We start from the raw sequence: 22,304 nt of genomic DNA on the forward strand, positions 1-22,304 counted from the left end.
AGAATGTAAGTTTATATTTCTTTTGCGAAGTTTTGAAAACAACGCCATCTATAATTTTACTGTGATACTATTTTTAGACTGTGTTTTGAAAATCGCACCTTTTTCTAGTCATTTTTTGTGAGTGTTTTTTTTGGTATATTGGAGTTATTTATTTAATATTTTTGAGATTAGTAAGCAGTCTTTATATCGTTTACCTGGATCTAAAGGGGTAACTTAAAAAAAAACATAGATAACTCAAGAACCGAGTTTTTTGAGTTATGCATACCATCAAATTCCTTAAACGAATACCACCGACCAAGAAAACAGATTTAAAATATAAGTTCTGAGTACAGAAAACCTTTCTATACCAACAGAACATTTTCTTGGACTTGCATTTTCTGAAAAAAAGTTAACCCTCTTTGGATCTATGTCTGCTATGTGTATATCATTATTTTAAAAGTTTTTAGCTACATCCGCCTATTACCTATATTTATTTTGTCAGAATATTTATGAATGCATAAAAAATCCTTCTACATTTTGAATACAAGGTGTTGATTTGCACGTGTGCCATACTTCAGGAGGAGGACATAAAATACGTAAATAATCGATTGGAATTACAGTAGACGGAAAATAGCTAATATGCAAAGCTTTTTTTGTCATTTTAATGTCGTAGTATTTCAGAAGTAAACCAATTTTATGAATGAAAATTATGAATGATCGTTGCGTATGCTTTGTGTTTGCGTTTGTTTGAGGGCGCAGCACGGTTTTAAAACGAGTAACACACGCGCCAAGTTTAAAATACGGCTAGATGACATTGAAGGAATTCCGAAAAAAAAAAATACGTACCAATTTTTTTGTTGATTTGGGTCGAGAATCAGTAGCATAATTACGTCCTTGAATATGGCACGGATGCAAATCAACAGCTTGTATAAGGATTTAATCTAAGCAATCTGTAGGTACTGAACTATGAATTGATGTCTATTATACACTCAAAGTAATTAATCATAAGATATACCTACCTAATCAATAAATCTATAAGATATTCAATACTTACGAAAAAAGTTGTCGTTAGAATTTCGAAGACATACCGATTTTCTGTGTCATGTCAATTCCGTGTCAATTTTCGAGGGCGAAATAGCATTTTTTGGTACTGGCTGGCAGAATCGTCGACTGCACCAAAATACAGACCATACCTATTCTTCTGGGGCTCAATTCTGCTTATTTAATAATATGCCAGTTGGATATCAATTGAATCCTAATAGCAGTTCTTGAATAAGACCATTCGTCGACCAATGTCGCTTAAGTAAAATTAGCAGAATTGAGCCCTGTAATATGGAGTTGTGTTCGATTCCCTCTTGGTGCGGCACTGTCGGCACACCGCATGTATCTCGTGGTGTACTCGCTGTAGCAAACAGTAACACATTGCGCGCGAACATTACTAACATGTCCGCGACACTGCAACCGCCGCGCGAACACATGCTAGCTGTGAAAATACTTCGAATTTCTGGCGCAAATATTCGATCACTTTATAAATAATCTATGTATTTTGTCGATATTTTTTAACATGGTAAGACTGTTTGTGTGTAAGTTTTACCAACGTTTACCTTTCATCTTAATAAACTTTCGAGTCGTAAAAATTTGTTTTTTTTTTCAACTTTCTTCCTCTCAAAATTCTTTACAGCCATACACTATTGGATTAAAAGACCGGAAGCCGGAGTCCGGTTAGACTGGAAGCCGACCCCAACGTGTACGTTACCCAGGCCAGATGTTGTCGAAAATGGTCATTTGAATCTTATAGATAACTAGCTTCCGCCAGAGGCTTCGTCCGCGTGGTGTGTTGATAAAAAGTAGCCTATGTGTTAATCCAGGGTATCACCTATCTACATACCAAATTGTAGTAAATGTTGTGCCATATTTTGTATTTGTTCTTTCTTCGGTTGCGAAGTTATTCGAGATTTTGCTGGGGTAACGTTTCTGGTTTTGCTAGATCTTTGAAATGGTTAAGCGGATTCTTATTATATTTTGTACATGACTTCCTAGGACTTAGTTTAAATTTGTTCGGCAATAATAAAACCAAAATAATGCATATCTTAAAGGTTATTTCATTAAATGGAAAAACATTTCAATTGGTCCCAGCACCCTCAATAAGAAGTCTAAAGACTTACTTTAAACGTTATTTTAAAGCTTGTAACTGCCTTCAAATGTATATGAAGTTTCATAAGTATCCTGTAAGTATTTAACAAGTTATGATGATATTCAGTTCTTCACGAGCACGGCCTTGATGCGCGCGGTGTTATTTGGCCACTGGATTGGATATATGAACTGAATGTTATGTCAATAATTAGTTATATAGATCAGTTGTATGTCAGTAAAATTTCAGCTCAGTACATTGGATAATTAATGAGATAATACGATTAAAGTCATTAGGAAGTGAATGACCGTGGTAACCCGACCAAGTTTAGGTGGTTACGAAAAAGCGAAAACACAGAACATTATACTATCTTTTGAAATGTTTGGTATAATACACCTTACAATTTCGGTACAGACGTGTACACTGTTAAATACATAATAATAATTATTGTTAACTGATAAAAACATTGTATATTATTTATTGTCTGTGATCATTACACATTCCAATATATGTATATTTAAATAAAAACTGTAACTGTGTATACTGAAATCTATAATTTAAGTAAAAAATAATAGAAAATAAAAAAAAGCAAAATTACTATCTGTAATTTTTATCTGTGATTGTTTTTAAGTATACTTTAAACGTTCAATTGAAATGATTATTTTACCTGCCAATAAAAAATCTTTAAAAATCATGCAGTTTTTTTTACTTTTGTACATGTCTGTACGAAATTTGTAACACTACTACATATTGTAGAAGGTATCATAATGTTCTGTGTTTTCGCTTTTTCGTAACCACCTAAACTTGGTCGGGTTACCACGGTCATTCACTTCCTAATGACTTTAATCGTATTATCTCATTAATTATCCAATGTACTGAGCTGAAATTTTACTGACATACAACTGATCTATATAACTAATTATTGACATAACATTCAGTTCATATATCCAATCCAGTGGCCAAATAACACCGCGCGCATCAAGACCGTGCTCGTGAAGAACTGAATATCATCATAACTTGTTATAGTCTGTTTTTTAATCTCGTAGACTAAATTGACACTTGCAAAATGTCAAACTTTCTAATAATTTTGCTAGCTCTGTGGTGCAGTGTTGTACTTACGATACCGGTTCGTTGAATCGTAACTTTTTACAATAAGTCATCCTGAAATAATGGGCTTATCCTTGATGATTACGCATGGCTTTGCGTGGTCAGATATCCCTGGCAGTTTGTAGCACGTCGTACAGCCATGTGTACGTACGTGAATTTTAAATATAAAACTTTGAATGAATATTAAATTCGTCTATTATAGATAAAAAGTTACGATTCAACGAACCGGTATCGTAAGTACAACACTGCACCACAGAGCTAGCAAAATTATTAGAAAGTTTGACATTTTGCAAGTGTCAATTTAGTCTACGAGATTAAAAAACAGACTATAAATACTTACAGGATACTTATGAAACTTCATATACATTTGAAGGCAGTTACAAGCTTTAAAATAACGTTTAAAGTAAGTCTTTAGACTTCTTATTGAGAGTGCTGGGACCAATTGAAACGTTTTTCCATTTAATGAAATAACCTTTAAGATATGCATTATTTTGGTTTTATTATTGCCGAACAAATTTAAACTAAGTCCTAGGAAGTCATGTACAAAATATAATAAGAATCCGCTTAACCATTTCAAAGATCTAGCAAAACCAGAAACATTACCCCAGCAAAATCTCGAATAACTTCGCAACCGAAGAAAGAACAAATACAAAATATGGCACAACATTTACTTTATCTAGACAACTAATTTTATGGGTAATATTTATTTAAATATTCCCATTAGAAAGAAAAAGGTCTGGCTGGCGTAACGTTACACCAGCAGGAAATGTTTTTGTGAAATAATTAAAAAACTATAAGCGCAACAAATTTAAAAATGTGCGCAACAATTACAGAAGCCGCACAACTAATTATCTATAAGATTCAAATGACCATTTTCGACAACATCTGGCCAGGGTAACGTACACGACCCCAACATAGTTGGGAAAAAGGCTCGGAGGATGAGGATAATGACTCTTGTATTAAAAGAAACTGAGAACTTGTTATTTCTTTATCGCACTAAAATTATACTTGGTCACACCAACACTATCACACACAATAATTATATATTCTCACACCTATTAAATTTATTATTATAATGATATTCTTCACAGAGTTCGTTATTGCCACACCTACATTATATTCGTCACACTTGGATGATATTCGTCACACTGAGTTTGTCATTGCCATACAACATTGTTTAAGGTTCTTCTAACCTACAGACAAACACGTGTTGCTGGGGAGTTTGTTGCGCCACTTCTTCTTCCCAGCAAAAACACATAGGAAGTGGTGAAGGGTGGGCGTTTTGGGGGCTGTCTATTGTAAATTCCTGACGTTCAAAAAGTGCTGTCTTGCAGCCAAATTTGAATATATGATTTTTGATTTTGTTTTTTTTTTTATTTTGATTTTTTTTTTTTGACCTAAATGACATTCGTCACACTAAGTTCATCAGTAATATACATAAATGTTATTTGTCACTCAAAGTTATTCATTGTCACACCTCAATAATATTTGTCACTGTCACACCTAAATAATAATTTGTCACAATCTCCCTGTAACACATATCTCACACTCACACTCTCCCTGTACACTTATGTATAACACAACAGAATTATTTTCGTCACATTTCTGACACACTCGTCACACACTCGTACAAACTACAGGGTGAGGTACAAATAAAACGCGTATAGCGCGGCCACATGTATATTGTGAGTGGCGCGGATGCGAGCGCTCGACGTCGCGTCACCAGCGCACGCGCGGCTTGAACTCCTCGCTCAGAGCCACGCGCTTGATGCTCTCGTAGCCAAGGATGATGCTGAATGAGAAGCAGGCTGACTGGACTAGACGGGCTGATAAGCCTTTGAAGTACAATCCTAGCAGCCCTTCTTCTGCCCATAGGGCTTTGAATATGTCTTTCATGGTGCCTACGCCTTCCACCTGTAAAAGAAATTACATTACATTAAGGAAAAATAATATGAGATTCTCAATAGAACAGCTTTTAAAAGGAAACGTTTTTAAAACTAGCTTGAAAGACCCAGGTAAAAGTAAAACCGCCTGGAAAGATCAGAATGAAACCACGAGTAGTCGCTAGCCTTTATGATTTCCCAAGATAGAATGAAGGGAAAAGCTGTGTACCGTGTAAAGAGAAAAATATCTACTTCCTCTCCCCATAAATACGAACGTTCCCTCAGAAAAACAGTGAAACCAACATGATATTTATTTCAACCCGACCTCCAATTCAATCGTCCCTTTTATCAAATAACATCCTACTAATATTATAAACGCGAAAGTTTGTATGTATGGATGTATGGATGTTTGATACTCTTTCACGCAAAAACTACTGAATGGATTTTAATGAAACTTTACAATAATATAGCTTATACATCAGAATAACACATAGGCTACAATTTGTAAACATATTGTTCGAAATACTAAACCTGCGCAGACGAAGTCGCGGGCACCAGCTAGTCTAATATAAGACAGCTGCACAGTGCTCTTATCGTGAAAAACAATTAATTCATTTAGCGCACTTTCAATGAACGATTTACTTAATATGAAGATAACATTAATATTCAATATCCAATCGCAAAACAACGGATGGATAGGTCATTGTAATCCGCAGTTAGACTTGGTATAGTTATCGACACGGACAAATGAGCTCTCGGCAGAAGATCGCTTTGCGCACTGTACACATAAGGCAATAAACCAATAAATCACTTCTGCGCAGGTGAAGGTCAGGGCTCAATATCCTTGCCGATGATTATAACTGACCTGTAATCTAGCTCGCACAATATCGAGCGGGTTGGTCAGGAAGGTGGTTGTGAAGCCGCCGAGCGTCCCCGCCGCGCACTGGATGAGCAGCGTCGACACCCATGAAGGCGCTATTTTTAGTAGCTCATCTATGAAACAAAAGAAAAATATATTACAACATTTTTTTTTTTTAATTAGCCTATGCTGTCCCACTGCTGGGCAAAGGCCTCCCCCAAAGCCTTCCACTTTTCTCTATCCATCGCTGCTTGGGGCCAGTCCGAGAGGAAGCTGTCCAAGTCTTCCCTCCAGCGTTTCCTTGGTCTCCCTCTCGGTCGCCTTCCATCCTCCGGGATCCACTTTGTGGTGATATTGGCCCACTTGTCCGGGTGCATTCGACAGATGTGACCCGCCCAATCCCACTTCAACTTTGCAGACTTATTGCCCACATCGACTATGCCCGTCTTGGACCGGATAATGGTGTTGCGTATCCGGTCGCTAAGCCGTATGCTGAGCAGGCTACGCTCCATGCTTCTTTGGCATACTTTTAGCCTGGACTTCTGAGATTCGGTCAAAGACCAAGTCTGAGCGCCGTAGGTTAGGATGGGCAGAATACACATGACGACTAGTTTTCGCTTCAGCGATAAAGATAATATTACAACATACTGTTCGAAGTATTACCACAGCTCTGGTACATAAAGGGCTTAAAAAGGAATAGTATGGGGTTTAAACTATGCACTATGCCACTTCTCAAATATGAATAAAAATGGTGGGATAATATACGGTCTTCTTACAAGATTATGTAAGTTATTACTGCTTAAGATCGTTCCTAGGGAGTGGAAAAACTTTCTGCAAGCCTTATCGGCTTATCCCTGGTGAGTAATGACAGGATCTAGACATACATAATATCTTTTCTACATCAACAAAGTTTTATGTAACTTAAAAAGATCAACACATTATTTAGTATTCACTAAAAATGATTTCGTCACCAAAGAAAGTCATATAAAAATACCAATTAATAACATTCATTACCTACCCCACTTTAAACCTTGTCACTACAATAGCTAAGATTCCTTCAACAACTAAAAAGTTCGTCATCAAAACTTGTCATCAAAGTTCGTCACAAACCTTGATAAGCCGTATAAAACGCCCACCAGAGCGCGGAGTTGGGCACATAGGCGGCAAGCGACGCCGCATAGCCTCGGTAGTAGCCGAGCGGGCCGTGCAGTTGGTACACGCGTATCGCTACCTCTTTAGCTAGGGCTGCTTTGGACATGCGCTTTTCTAGGTCAAGGCCTAGCGGGTTCATTTGCTGTGGAAAAGGGATTTTGATTAGAATTCATTTTAAGCTAGAACCCCAAGTAAACTTGCTACTCTTTATCAGGACAATTATTGTCGGGGGTAGTATTAAGTCTGATTAAAATTATGTGTCAACTAGATAATCAATAAAAAATAATAGTTCCAGCTCTTGAGCATATAGCTTAAATAGAATTATTTTGTCTTACAAGCGTTCCCAATATCCTGCCCATCTGATGACTTACTAGAACTACAATTCTGACATTAGTCTCGAACAAGCTATGTCAAATTATTATCACTAGTAAGAAAAATAAATGCAAATTGAATATTGGAAACGGCCGTAGATCGAAATGACAAATAACTCGTCATAAATTTACAACATGAAAACCAAACACAACACGATTTTTTACCGACTTCAAAAATAAGGAGGTTCTCAGTTTAGTCTGCATGTCAGTACATTTGTTTGCGCGCGATTATCTCACATTTGACTAAACCGATTTTGATACAGTTTTCAGCACAGTATTGGTCAGGTAGTCAGGTACATTATTGAAGTCGCTTTTATTTATTGTAATTTTTTTTATGTAAACTACTGAAGTCTGAATATTTTTTTTAACATTATACAAAAATATTGCACTTTTCCACTCACCGGGTTCCTCGTATTCCCCCGTCCTTTAACCAGGCCTAGGACCATAAGATGTTGGCTGAGCACGTCGAAGGGCACTATTATAGTCTGTCCCACTATGGACGCACACCCGCCACCTATGAAAGACTGAAACAGTCTATGTTAATCGCGGTGCATTGCCTAACACGCTTTTGTAAGATAACTACGGGTTTATGATGAAAAACTTAAGTGGGGTAAAAATTTGGAGGACGCGGGTTCGATTCTAGGTCAGGCAAGTGCCAATGCAACTTTTTTAAGTTTCTATGTACTTCCTAAGTATATCTTAGACACCAATGACTGTGTTTCGGAGGACACGATAAACTGTAGATCCCGGCTGTCATTAAACATCCTTGACAATCGTTACGGGTAGTCAGAAGCCAGTAAGTCCAACCAAGAGGTATTGGGTTGTCCGGGTAACTGGTTGATGAGGTCAGATAGGGCAGTCGCTCCTTGTAAACACTGGTACTCAGCTGCACCCGGTTAGACTGGAAGCCGATCCTAAAATAGTTGGAAGGAGGTTGGGAAGATGATAAATGAAAAAATGGATTCTTATAAAAATTAGCCGAAGGAAAAGAAACCATGAGATGTTGACTGAGCACGTCGAAGGTCACTATTATAGTCTGTCCCACTATGGACGCACACCCGCCACCTATGAAAGACTGAAACAGTATATGTTAATCGCGATGCATTGCCTAACATTTGTAGCATAAGTATGGGTTTTGTGGTATTTTGAAACTAGCTGGAAATAGTATGTGGGAATTTGGAAATAAAAAGAGAAATATGCTTCATCATCATCCACCGAGCCTTTTCCCAACTATGTTGGGGTCGGCTTCCAGTCTAACCGCATGCAGCTGAGTACCAGTGTGCCACAAGGAGCGACTGCCTATCTGACCTCCTCGACCCAGTTACCCGGGCAACAATTTATTACATTAAGCAATGATAAATATGATATAATATCATGGGCATTGAATACAAATACAATATGTATTCTGAAATAGGAATATAAAAAAAAACCCTCATGGCAATTGGATAAAATATGTATTGAAAATGAGATTTCATACCGAGAAATATGCTAATCTTGGATAGATTTTAAATAAAATTATCCGAACAATTCATGTCTAATAAGGAAATAGCAAAAGTCATTAAATATTTCAATAGTCAGGGCAGGATTACAAAAAAACTTCTTAATTCAATAGAATGTAATATTTACCTTCATTTTGGGACTGACGTCATATTTGCCTAGCTCGTGTCGAACCTCTTCGTACGTCGTGATATAGAATATGCCTGATATTATCTGAAACTGAATAAATAATAAGACATTAATAATATTATAATATTTGACTATTACAGAAAGTGTGTTAGCTGATGGTCATGTGTAAAGCGGAGATAAAGTTCAGAGAGTATCGAATGTTTTGACCAGTTGACAGCTGCCAGTTTTCAAGGGAGAATTTAGGTTGTTTGTAATGACTGACTCTCTCTGAAAAAAACAAAGTCGTGGTGGCCTAGTGGGCAAAGAACCAACCTCTCAAGTGTGAGGGCGCGGGTTCCATTCCAGGTCAGGCAAGTACCAATGCAATTTTTTTAAGTTTGTATGTACTTTCTAAGTATATCTTAGACACCAATGACTGTGTTTCGGATGGCACGTAAAACTGTAGGTCCCGGCTGTCATTGAACATCCTTGGCAGTCGTTACGGGTAGTCAGAAGCCAGTAAGTCTGACACCAGTCTAACCAAGGGGTATTGGGTTGCCCGGGTAAATGGGTTCAGGAGGTCAGATAGGCAGTCGCTTCTTGTAAAGCACTGGTACTCAGCTGAATCCGGTTAGACTGGAAGCCGACCCCAACATAGTTGAGAAAAGGCTCGGTGGATGATGATGACTGACTCTTATATGGTGTTCTAATTCTCACACATTTTATTATATTTACTTTGTTTGTTTTTTTTATTTTTTCAGTTTATATACTTATACTCACACTGGACAGCCAGAAACCTCTATACAGCCCCGGCACGCCCTCGTTTCTGTATATCTTAGATATAGCGTCGGCCACGCCGCTGTAAGCCTCCTTCTTGCGTTGCACTTGTATCTGCGTCTTGATCAGCGTCAGCGGGTATAGTGCGCATCTAACTGGAAAGAATATGTTATTTTTCAGTTTTTATTTATTTTTGGTTACCTCTCTAAGTCTCAGAGGTTGTCCGGGTAGGGGGGTTGAGGTCAGATAGGCAATCGCTCCTTGAAAAATACTGGTTCTTAGCTGGATCCAGTTAAGCAAGAAGGAAGCTGGAAGCCGATCCCATTACAGTTGCGAAAAGGTTCGGGAAAGGATGATATTTAAAAAGTTAATATAGTAATATAATTCTTTAAAACTGTACAGAGTATGGTGATTTCAGCTCGACCCAGAAATCGAACCCGAGACCCTGTGTACAACAGTCACGGAACAACGGATGATAGTGAGTCAAAAGGCCGAATTAAATTTAAAAAATATCATAAAAATCTTACCTGTGAAACTACTCAAAGTATAAAGCGGAAAAAACTTCTTCTTGTCCATCATACTCCATTCTATAGTCGTAATAAGCTGAGGCGGCGGAGTTTCAACCATCGTAGCAGCCATGGTACATTCCCCCGCCCCAAAAATACTATTTTTCACCCTCCCTATCGAATCTCGTACATTTAAAAACATCCAATCCCGCACTGGTATTAAAATCTACACAATTCTTTCTTTGGTAACCATTAAAAAATAGTTTTAAAAACTATATTTATATAACTTTAACTTTATTGTATTTTCAATACAGATTATAAATGGAATCAACTGTCAACTAAATTGTATAATAACAATAATTATTATTAACGAAAAATAAATATTTTTTTGTTTTTTATTATTAATTTCACTATTTAGTTTATGTCTATAGAGACTAGATCTCTAAATTAGCTAGATTTTTTTTTGTTTATTTTTTTTAGATTTATTTTTTAGCTTATTTTACACAGTTTCGCGTTAGCTAAGTGATTTTATTTGTGTCCAAATGTAGTTTATTTTTTTTCCTAGATATAGGCTCTTCCATGTTTTAATTTTCAGCTGTCTGCGGCTGCTCAGTGGACCTGCAAAAACAGAAAAAGTAAAATAAATATAAATAAATAAATATAATGTCTGGACACCTTTTCACACACAGTCGGTTAGCCCCGTGCTAAGTTATTATTTAACTTGTGTTATGGGTGCTAACACAACTGATAAACTACATATAGCTACATATATACATAAATACATATTGTAACACCTAGACGCAACCAACAAACATGCTCATCACACAAATGTCGACCGAACCGGGAATCGTACCCGGGACCTCAGGTTCGGCAGTCCGGCATGGTGACCACTACGCCATCGAAGTCGTCAAAATTCAACATAACATATCCTTAAAGTACTTGTAATCTATGTCTGAACCTTTGATTATTCCCACCTTGTTAACCGACTTTTAAAAAAGACGAGGTTGTTAATCTTTTTATTAAGACAATAACATTTGAGCATATTTTTCCAAAACTTAAGTAAAATATTATTATTTTTAAGTAACATTCATAACCTAAATAATGACGAACTTCACAAGACTTATGACGAACTCATTTAAGAAATATTTCAGAAATTTTAAATTTTGATGGGTCTTCCGCATAAATATTTTTCATAGATCTTAGGCTACTTTTACCTACTTCTACTTCTACCCAGTCTTCTGACTTAGGCTACATTTTATCCCGATGCCGGAAATAGTTCCCTTCAGATACGGTTGAAACAGTATTGAGTAGTTCTATAAATAAGCCGGTTCTACATAATTATGATATTACGTGTTATAAGTTCGTCACATCGCACCGTGTTTATTTCCAATCTGTCATCATTATGCAAGTACTTTGTCGTCATACGAAAACAATAACATATCTATACTTCTTATAATGAAGAGAATTAAATTATCTATCTATTCTATACTAATATGATAAAGAGGAAACGTTTTATTATTCGTACCGTAACGGGGCGAAAACTACTGAAAACTTTGAAAAATTCTTTCCCTGTTGGGGCGCTACACTCTTCCCGAGTAACATAGGCTATATTTTATCCAGGTAATTCCCACGGGACGCGGGTGAAATCGCGGGCACACAGCCAGTAGGCAATATTTTCCGGGTAATATCCGGGTAGAGGCACGGGAAAGTGTAGCTTCCCAATAGTGACAGAAATTTTCAAATCGATTCAGTGGTTTTCTAGCCATTAAAAAGAGAGAGAGTGAGAGAGAGAAGAGTAAGAGAATGAGAGTGATATTAACTATATTTTATCCGACTACGGGCAGTAGTTACCACGAGACGCGAGTAAAATGGCAAGAAACGGCTAGTGTAGTATAAGTTATTTATCATTATTTACATAATACATTGTAGTAAATTGCATTTACATGTCAAGCAGGAAGTATTTGCTAATGAGATAATATTGATAAAGTTAAAAAGATTCTAATTTACTAGCTTCCGCCTGCGGCTTCGCCCGCGTAGAGTTCGGTTATATTGCGTTTCCAAGAGAACTCTTCAAAAGTCCGGGATAAAAACTATCCTATGTTCTTTCTCAAGGTCAACTCTATCTCTGTACCAAATTTTATTAAAATCAGTTCAGTGGTTTAGACGTGAAAGTGTAACAGACAGACTGAATTACTTTCGCATTTATAATATTGTAGTAGGGATGCATAGCGATTATGTGAAAGTCGATATGGCTAGAAAGAATGTTACTTGTGAGATGACGGCAGATAGAAGAGTATGGAAGGAGAAAAATGTTGTGCCGACCACGAATAAATTGGGATAAGAGCGGGAGGACGATGATGATTCTGACACAAAATAGAGAAATGTGTTGCCATGCTTTGTAAATTGTATGCTCTACAGGAACCCCAAGGGCACCCGGATAAGGGCCGGTCCTAATATTCTATCCATATGTTTAAACGATTACCAGAGATAGAATCGACTTTCCCTCACAAGAAAAACAAAAGACGCTCGACGTGAATAAAATTTTGTTCTCGCAGCTGAAGTGAAAAGTTGCGGGTGTCTCAAGACAGCAAACTTTTGCATCTCGTATCTTTGAATCCCTCGAGCCGGGATTCTACTTTAGAATCACTCGTTACGCTCGTGATTCTAATAGAACCCTTCGCTGGTTCTGGTTACAAATCTTCGCTCGCGGCAAACAATAACTTAGCTCACTTGTAACACAAATAACTATTTCATTCTTTATATTATTGGTTCATCATGTTTCGTTACGACAAAATACCACTATTGGCCTCACAGAGTTTGCGTCATAGCCGTTTTGGTAAATACCGCATCACGAATTTCTCAGTAATTTTTTACCGACGTTTTGTATTGTAAGCCAACTTTTTGTTCTCTCTCGGTCATTGAACTTGACAAGTCGTCTTATACAAAATTTACCAAGAGTAGCTGTTTTCTCGCGGTTTCACCCACGTCCTGTCGAAACTTCTGCCCGAACCGGGATAAAATATAGCCTATGTTACTCGGGAAGAGTGTAGCGCCCCAACAGTGTAAGAATTTTTCAAAACAGTTCAATAGTTTCGAAGCTTTTAGGGTACAAAAAAAATGATTTTCCCCTTTATTTTACTAAAGATGACTGGACAAGATTGATGTAAGCGCGATTAATAACAATATTATCTATAATATTTCAAAATTATTAGTTTTATATAGAAGCAGGGTTAATGATAATATATAATCTTATCTATATGACGTTATCTATCTATACATACATGTTACTCAGCCAACAAGAAATTAGACAATCAATGCGTTGTCGTATATGTACTTAATCTTTAATAGAAAACAAAGGAAAACTGAAAATCTGTATTAATTTACGCTAATCTACACTAGTATAATAAAAATGAAACATTTGTTGTTTGAGGCTCCAAAACTATTGAACCAATTTTAAATATTCTTTCACTGTTGGAAAAGCTACGCTCTTCCCGAGTAACATAGGCTCCATTTTATCCCAGTACAGACAGTAGTTCCCATGAGTTATGGACGAAACCGCGGGAAAACAGCAACTGAAGAGTTTGATTGTTTGAATGCACTAATCTCAAATACCTGTAGTCCTATTTGCAAAGTCCTTTCACCAATAGAATGCTATGTTATTTATGAGACTAATAATAGGCTATTCTGGGCAATACCACCAGCAGAACCTAGTATTTCACAAGTGTTAAAAAATCCCTGTCTCTACTCAATTTCATCAGAAAGAGAGTTATTGTTTTTGATAGACTGATTCATATATCAATCAATAATTCTACATGATTTGTTTGATGCAATATTTATTTTAGCTTATCAGGTTGCCCGGGTAACTGGGTTGAGGAGGTCATAATAGGCAGTTGCTCTTTGTGGCACACTGATACTCAGCTGCATGCGGTTAGACTAGAAGCTATGTAACACCAATATAGGTGGGAAAAGGCTAGGCAGATTTAGTATTGATTGTTTATTTATATTTGCTATGAATTTATAATAACTATATAGGGTCAGTTCGCCTGTTCGCGTCCATCGCCCAGTTCGCGTCCATTTTGCCGATCTCCTTTTAAAAAACTTCGAAAACAAGTCAATTAACACACCAATCAAAAAAAGAAAATTACCGCTAATACGTTAATGTATAAGAGGCACTCACAGATAGATAAAAGTTCTGTGCGTCCAACCAATCCTTTTAGAAAAAATAATTAATCTAGGCTCTTCAACAAGAAAGCGCAAACACGCTGAATTTTAGATAAAAATTAGTGTGCAGCGGCGTGTTTGATGGTAAGTTTTATATTGTTTTATGTGAATTTTAGGATAGATAGCTAATAATAATAATAAAATAATAAAATAGTTTATTGACTCAAAAAAGGTACACACAAGGGAAAACACACATCAGTTATAACAATCTTCATGTACAATAATTTTGTTGAACACTGGTACCCAAAATAAGATTTAACTTGTGGTATGGGTACCAGGGCTCTCGTTATTGATTTCCACAGATAGTTAGCGTGAATCGTAGATTTGTCATAATGTGTGTTTGTGTGTGTGTTTGTGGGTGTGTGTGTTTGTGTGTGAGTGAGTAATGGTATGTGTGTGTGTGAGTGAGTAATGGTATGTGTGTGTGTGAGTGTGTGAATGAGTAATGGTATGTGTGTGTGATTGAATAGCGGTGTGGGTGTGTGTCTTGTGATAATATATACCATGTTTTTATACGACATCGGTTTATAGTTTATTTATTTTAATCAAATTCTCAGTATCTTCATAAGATTTGGACAAGAGCCATGTGGTAACTTTTTTCTTGCATTGTAATTTAGTTAGAGGATAGATATTGCAGTATTCATTAGCAATATTATATAAGTGACAGCTTAAAACCCTGTGATTGCGCGCTGCTAAGGCACTCCTAAACCTTTGGGCTTGACAGACCTGACGAGCTCGACGCTTTTTTGTGATTTGAATGTCATATCCCAGACCTACATGTTTTCTGCAGATTGTTTCCAGCACAAAGAGCTGTCTGACAGTAAGGAGTTTACATTCCTGATATAATTGGGCTGTAGAAAATCTAAACGGTTTAAATGTCATAACCTTTAGGACTGCTCTTTGAGCTCGCTCTAGAGGCAAAAGATACGATTTCGCAGCTCCACCCCAGACAGATATGCAGTATGTTATAATAGATTGACATAGTGCATAATATACTGATTTTAGAGTGTCAAGGTCAGCGGAATAACGTAATTTTTTGAAGATGTATATCATCTTACGTACGCGGCCAGTAACATTAGTCAGGTGGTATTTCCATGAAAGATGATTGTCAATATATACACCCAGATACTTAGTGTGTACAGATCTCAGTATAGTCGGACAGTCGCAAGTGTTAGTGGATGTATATGTCGAACAGGTATGCGCTATTTCTACAGTTTAATGATGAATAAAGGTATAATGTTTTTTTTATGAATTTGGTAATGTTTTTTATATTTAACAAATAAAATAAGGTGGACGCGAATTAATACATCGAATTTTACAAAACTTCCACTTTGCGTCCACAATGGACGCGAACTAAAACTATCCTCTATAATAATAAACCAAATTGCGTCCACTGTTTTCGTTAAATACTTGCTTATAAAAAATAATTAAAACATAGGTACTGTTTAATATATTAAGATTAAACAGTACATTTTTTTATTAAGATTTATACGTGGTTATAATTAAATTATAATTTTTCTATTTTTTTATTAAGGTATATACGTGGTTATAATTAAATATTTAATAAAAAATGTACTGTTTAATCTTAATATATTAAGTAATTTCATTTAAGATAAGTTCTTCGGATACAGGAAAAAAGAAGGAAAAGACAACATACACAGAAGAAGATTTAAAGAAAGCATTAAATGATATTCGAGAAAAGAATAAATCGATAAAAAAATATGCAAAGAATATGCTACCTTGTCTGATAATTTATTGACTCAACAATTCTTTTAGTTGTATGTTTAGACAAAATTGTTATATTGTTTTGTTAATTTAATATGGCCAAAAACTTACTATAATCAAGGCGGGTCTTTCCCTGTGATTTTAGGGTATAATTAACAGAACTGATTACTGTTTATTTTTCAAGTTTCAAAATTAATTGCCTAATTTTAAGTTACTTAAACCAATGTTGAGAAGAATTATTTTTATTTTTAAAGAGAATTTTAAATGATGAAAATGTTGATTTTTAATAATTAAGTTTTTTCTTGACATTTATTTATTTTCAAACATATTATTTACATTTTTAAATATTAAGTATAAAAATAAAAAACATTTAAAAATATAAAAAATAGGTTGCCACCGATATCGGGCACAGGGTCCAAGGTACCGGTGGTTAGGGTCCCAGAGACAGAAACCTCCTCACAATACGTGCCGTATCAAGGAGTACTGCCTTCTGAATCAGTCCCTTGATCCAGCCGCCCAACGAGAGCCTCCTGAGGTGTTCGTCGAGGCTCTTGGCTATTAGACCATTGGCCGTAATGACAATCGGCACAATAACAGCCGTGTCGACATCCCACATGGCGACAACCTCGTGCGCTAAGTCAAGATATTTCATTTGTTTCTCTTTCTCAGCTTTCACGAGGTTCTCGTCATGCGGGACGGCGACATCGACTATCATCGCGCGGCGCGCTAATCGATCTATCACCACTATATCAGGCTTATTGGCTGAAATAGTCCTGTCAGTGATGATAGATCGATCCCAGTACAACGTGATATGGTCCTTTTCGAGAACTGGGTCGGGCGCATACCTGTAGTACGGTACCTCAAGATCTACAAGTTTGTACTGCAGAGCAAGCTGCTGGTGGATGATCTTGGCCACTTGGTTATGCCTGTGCAAATATTCACCGTTAGCCAAACGAGAACAACCAGATATAATATGTCTGATAGACTCACCCGGATGGTGACATGCCCGACATATGTCAACCGTCCCGTCTTTCATAATATACCTCCGGTAGTTATTCGTCAGGATAACTTCGTCCATAATTGCACATACAAACCCTTCGGTTTCTCCAAATAGGTCACCGAAGCGTAGCCAAGCTACGGACGCATTGAAGTCTACATCGGGGCCATGAAGAGCCCCGAAGAAGCGTCCGTGTAGCTGTTTGCTCTGCCATACCCCCTTGCGATCATGGGTAGATAGTACCACAGGTCTGCGCCAGTTCTCATTTGCCAACGATAGCGGGGTGAGTCCTTTGTCCACTGCTACCATATCACGATGCATACCCACGTCGCTTTTGAGAAGATATTCTCTGAGACTGCACACCTCACGGTTGTGGAGCGTCTTTGCATTTAAAAAGCCTCGGCCTCCACATTTCCGTGGGATGTACAGTCTCATCACCGACGATCGTGGGTGATGCATTCGTTCTGCGGTCAGCAGTGTGCGGACTCTCCTATCCAAGGCATCCAATTCAGTTTGAGTCCATTTGAGTATGCCGAAGGAGTACATCAGGACTGGCATGACCCAACCATTATAGGCGCGAACCTTGTTGCCGCCTGATAAGGAACTTTTTAGAACCTTATTCAGGCGGCCAAAGAAACGCTCCCGTAATGACTGTTTCATGTCAGCCACATTGATGCCTAACCCCTCCGCCATACCCAAGTATTTATATGTATCGTTTGCGGAGAGTGATCTCAGGTTTATAGAATCTGAGAGTTGTACTCCCTCAGATTCCACAATTCCCCCTCGCTTTACATGCATGACTGCACATTTGTCCACACCGAACTCCATCCTGATGCAACTACTGAAATTTTCAGTGATCTTCAGTAGCTTCATCAGCTGCAGTTCCGTGGTGGCAAATAGTTTCAGATCATCCATATAAAGCAAATGGGATATAACCTGACCCCCTCTCCGCAAAGGATAGCCCAGCCCCGAACCCTCTAGCAATGTGCTTAAAGGGTTCAAGGCCAGGCAAAACCAAAGTGGACTCAAACTGTCACCTTGGAATATTCCCCGCTCGATCTTAATAGGATCGCCGGTCCCTTCAATTTGTCTACATCCTGGATAGTGAAGAACCGTTCTCCATTGCTCCATACATGACTCAAGAAAGGCGCGTAGAGTTGTATTTATTTTATACAACTCCAGTACCCTCTTAAGCCATGTATGGGGGACCGAGTCGTAGGCCTTCTTATAGTCTATCCAACATGACGACAAATTCTTTCGGGATCGCCGAACCTGTTGGCTGATGACCATATCAGTGAGGAGCAGCTCCTTAGTAGCACGGGACCCCTTCCTACATCCATTTTGAGAAACTGACATAATTGAATACTTTTCAATATGTTGGTTTATTTTTAATCTCAAAATAGATGTAAGAAGTTTATAGACCGTCGGTAAACAAGTGATCGGTCTATAATTTTTGGGTTCCGCGGTACTGCCTGATTTATGGAGCAGATGGGTAACTCCTGTTGTTAGAAACTGTGGGAGCGACCCGGCTTCTAAGGATGACTGAAACTGTGATGCTAAACAGGGGTGCGAACTTTGCAGCCACTTTAACCAGAAATTGTGCAGTCCATCCGGTCCTGGTGATTTCCAGTTTTGCATCGGACGAACTGCACAGGCTACGTCGGAGGAGGTAATATTGACCTCCTCCATTTCTGGTATTTGTTCACACTCCCGTTCAACATCACGTGTCCAGTCACCCTCCTCGTGAAATACGGGCGTCGACCAGAGGTTGCGCCAAAACATGTTTGTGGCACCATCATCCGGTCGGCTCCCGTCCATCACGCATTGCTCAGGTTGCTCCCAAGTTCTATATACCCATCTTTGATCACTCTGGAACATACGATTCTGGGTGTAACGTTCTACCCGTCGTTTATACCTTCGAATACGGCTCGCCCATGCACAGACTTTTTGCTTCAGGAAGTCGATGCGCTCCGTGACACGCGGCATATATTCATGAGAACTGAGTCCAGTCCCCAGGAATGCACGCCTCACAAAGCGCATCACCCGTGGTCGGGTATTACCCTCCCTGAAGCAATATAGTTTGCCAATGAGTACTCTGGCCCCCTCGATACGACGCTCAATCCTGCACTGCCAAGCTGGTACCGCTGATTTTGGTCGTGTAGCTCTGTTACTGTCAGGGAATTTGACATTAGCTACACGACATGCAGCAACAGCCGAGCAATACATAATTGAGTGTGTATCAAGGAGGTCTTCGCTGTTTTCAAAATATTTTTCCAACAGCGAATCCAGAGCACACACCAACGCCCTATTCTGTCTGTGCATAGGCAAGCGAGGTAGTCGCGGTCGGTTTTCGACGGGTGAGTACCTAAACTCCTGAATCGCATCTTCCAGAGCACTCCTCAAGCGTTCGTTGCACTGAGTACTTACCGTTACAACCCTATCGTCCTCATCCCGTTCAACGAGATTGGACCGCGGTGTGACTCCGCCTGAAGGTGGCGGTGGCACCGCGGCCTGTGACGAGGTGGTGACCATAGGGCTGCTCAGCATCTCTAAGCGCAGCCGATCAAGTGCGGCGTCGTCCAGTCTGTGATTGCGCTGAATAACCCGCACCTGATCCGACAGTCGTTGGGCCGATACGTTGACGGCTGGCTCAAGCACCTGGAACAGAGACAGCATCCTATCACGGTACGCAGTGAGGTTAGTTCCTCCCTCTGTGGATCCGTAGTATGCGCGCATGACGTTCTCGTTCATTCTTAGAGTCCATCTCATGCGCTGCACACAACCACCGGTAGCGGGGACCCTGCTAGGGACCTGATGGTCCCCCGATCCCAAGCCCGTCGGTGGCCGGCGTCTCCGCTGTCGACGTACAGGTGGTGGCGACGTTGGCGGGGAAAAGTATTCGTCGCTCGAGCTCGACGCTACTGCAGCCGCCGGTGTTTCTAGTGGTCCAGGGCCCGGCGGCGGCGAGGCGGAGCTGAGCGACGATCCCGGAGATGGTAGTCGTGCGCGTAGGCGGGCCGCTCTCGTCAACATTTTGAACTTACTGTTCTCTCCTTACATCTCTCTGCCGATGTGTCTCTTGATTTTCGATATACATAGGTGTTTCTTTGCCAGTCATGGTATTATGTTATTGTTAACGTGAATTTCAGTGTTTTGTTTATCAAATATATATGTAAATTATAATTATTTATCAAAAAGATTTTGGGAGAGAAAAAATTCCGACATTGACGTTGACGTTTGCGTTCCGTCTCTAATTAAGTTTATTGTTAAATAAAGAAATTGATCAAATACAATCTTTCTTTATTAATTCTTAAAAATTTCACCCCTATATTCCTTTTCTAAGCTACTGGACGCGAACTGGACCATGGGTGGACCCGATTTGGATTTTGCGGACACAAACTGGGTAAAACGCCTAATTCTGAAGTTTACCTATTTAAATAGAAAACGAAAGATATTTCTAATACAACTGAAAGTTAATCTTAAAATAGAGTATATAATGAATACATTACACAAATTTGTCATAGAAATGAGTGCTGGGGCATTTTTATTATCGCCGTCAAACTTGCCAACTGCACTAAATGGATGCGAACAGGCGAAATGACCCTAATCTACTCACATATCTAAGGTTGACTGGACAGAATGCCTATGGCATTAAGTCCACCTATGTAAAGTTTTTGTGGCATAAAGTTTAAATAAATGAATAAAAATCTTTAGGTAATATTTATTATTGTAAATGATAATCCTGAAATATCCTGTTTGGTTACTAAGTTTCTATAGAAATGAGATATCAGCATAATTAATTTACTGGTGTATAATAGACAGACAAAGAAGCATACCTTTATTATATTCAATTTCATGATTGATAACTAAATATAATAATATTTCATCATATTGATAACCTATATATATTGACCATTTCCTCTATGTAAAACAGAATAATTTTCTCCATGTTATTGAACTTTAGAATACTAAAATCTATTAGAATTTGAAAGTTAACTTTTAAGTTTATTAAATATTAACTGTAAGTTATGTGTGTGTATGTTTAACGTCGTGGTGGCCTAGTGGGTAAAGAACCAACCTCTCGAGTATGAAGGCGTGGGTTCGATTCCAGGTCAGGCAAGTACCAATGCAACTTTTCTAAGTTTGTATGTACTTTCTAAGTATATCTTAGACACCAATGGCTGATATAAAGGTGAAGGAAAACATCTTGAGGAAACCTGGACTATAAAGTCTGTAATCACCAACCCGCATTGAGCAAGCGTGGTGATTAATGCTCAATCCTTCTCCATGTGAGAGGAGGCCTGTGCCCAGCAGTGGGACGATAAAAAAAAAAAAAAAGGCTGTAACAGTAACAGTATGTCATACTGCCTGAGTATTACAAATCAATACTTCGAAAGACTGTTTTTCATGTAATAAGTTAGTAATAACCTTGTAAATTGTATCAAATCTTTATATTTCCGACCAAATCATCTATTGTAAGTCATAAAAAGGACAAATTAATAAAAATATTCACACTTTTCCGTGCGCAATCACGATTTTTGGATAACTACGTAATTGATTTAAGCATGCTCAGAAAAATGAGTATGAAAATCAATATTTACAAATTCCCAGTTTTTATATAAATAACTTGGCCTAAATCAGTTATACCACGGTCAAAGAACATATATAATAGCCTTATCTATTTCAAGTACAAGGTAACATAGAATATATGCGGAAATTAATCTAATTTTCCTACGTACAGCGTATTCGTACTTACGCGAAGTAAATCTCGTTATCCATAAGAGATGTTGGCTAATTAACCACTCGAATAACTAGGTTATCACTGAAAACTGTTCGGGAACAGGTTTTATGTAATAATTCACCCAATTTAGATAATTTCACCATGGAAAAATATGCCTTCAGATGTGTCAGCTGATTGGTCGCCCATGTTGGATCGCAGACTATTAAAAGTTTTCGTTTTGGTAAGTGGTCTTTTCAGCCAAGAAAGGCGT

At 38.2% G+C, this 22,304-nt stretch overlaps 1 protein-coding gene across 2 annotated transcripts; it reads right to left on the reverse strand.

Annotated features, from left to right (window-relative positions):
• Nucleotides 1-4,883: 4,883 nt before the first annotated feature.
• On the reverse strand, nucleotides 4,884-22,255 carry LOC124644492 (solute carrier family 25 member 44). 2 transcript variants are annotated; one of them, XM_047183901.1, is made up of 9 exons: nucleotides 22,070-22,255; nucleotides 10,392-10,988; nucleotides 9,868-10,019; nucleotides 9,109-9,198; nucleotides 8,477-8,557; nucleotides 7,884-7,925; nucleotides 7,070-7,253; nucleotides 5,966-6,093; nucleotides 4,884-5,131 (listed from the first exon to the last, which is right to left on the reverse strand). In XM_047183901.1, the coding sequence occupies exons 2-9, from the start codon at nucleotides 10,570-10,572 to the stop codon at nucleotides 4,937-4,939; spliced, it is 1,053 nt and encodes a 350-aa protein (XP_047039857.1). In that variant the 5' UTR covers nucleotides 10,573-10,988; nucleotides 22,070-22,255; the 3' UTR covers nucleotides 4,884-4,936. The 2 variants fall into 2 exon arrangements, with proteins under 2 accessions (XP_047039857.1, XP_047039856.1); XM_047183900.1 differs by lacking the exon at nucleotides 8,477-8,557 and having other exon boundaries at nucleotides 7,884-8,006.
• Nucleotides 22,256-22,304: the final 49 nt, after the last annotated feature.

Source organism: Helicoverpa zea, chromosome 30 (assembly GCF_022581195.2).
Source record: "Helicoverpa zea isolate HzStark_Cry1AcR chromosome 30, ilHelZeax1.1, whole genome shotgun sequence".
In the NCBI taxonomy this organism is placed as follows: Eukaryota; Metazoa; Arthropoda; class Insecta; order Lepidoptera; family Noctuidae; genus Helicoverpa; species Helicoverpa zea.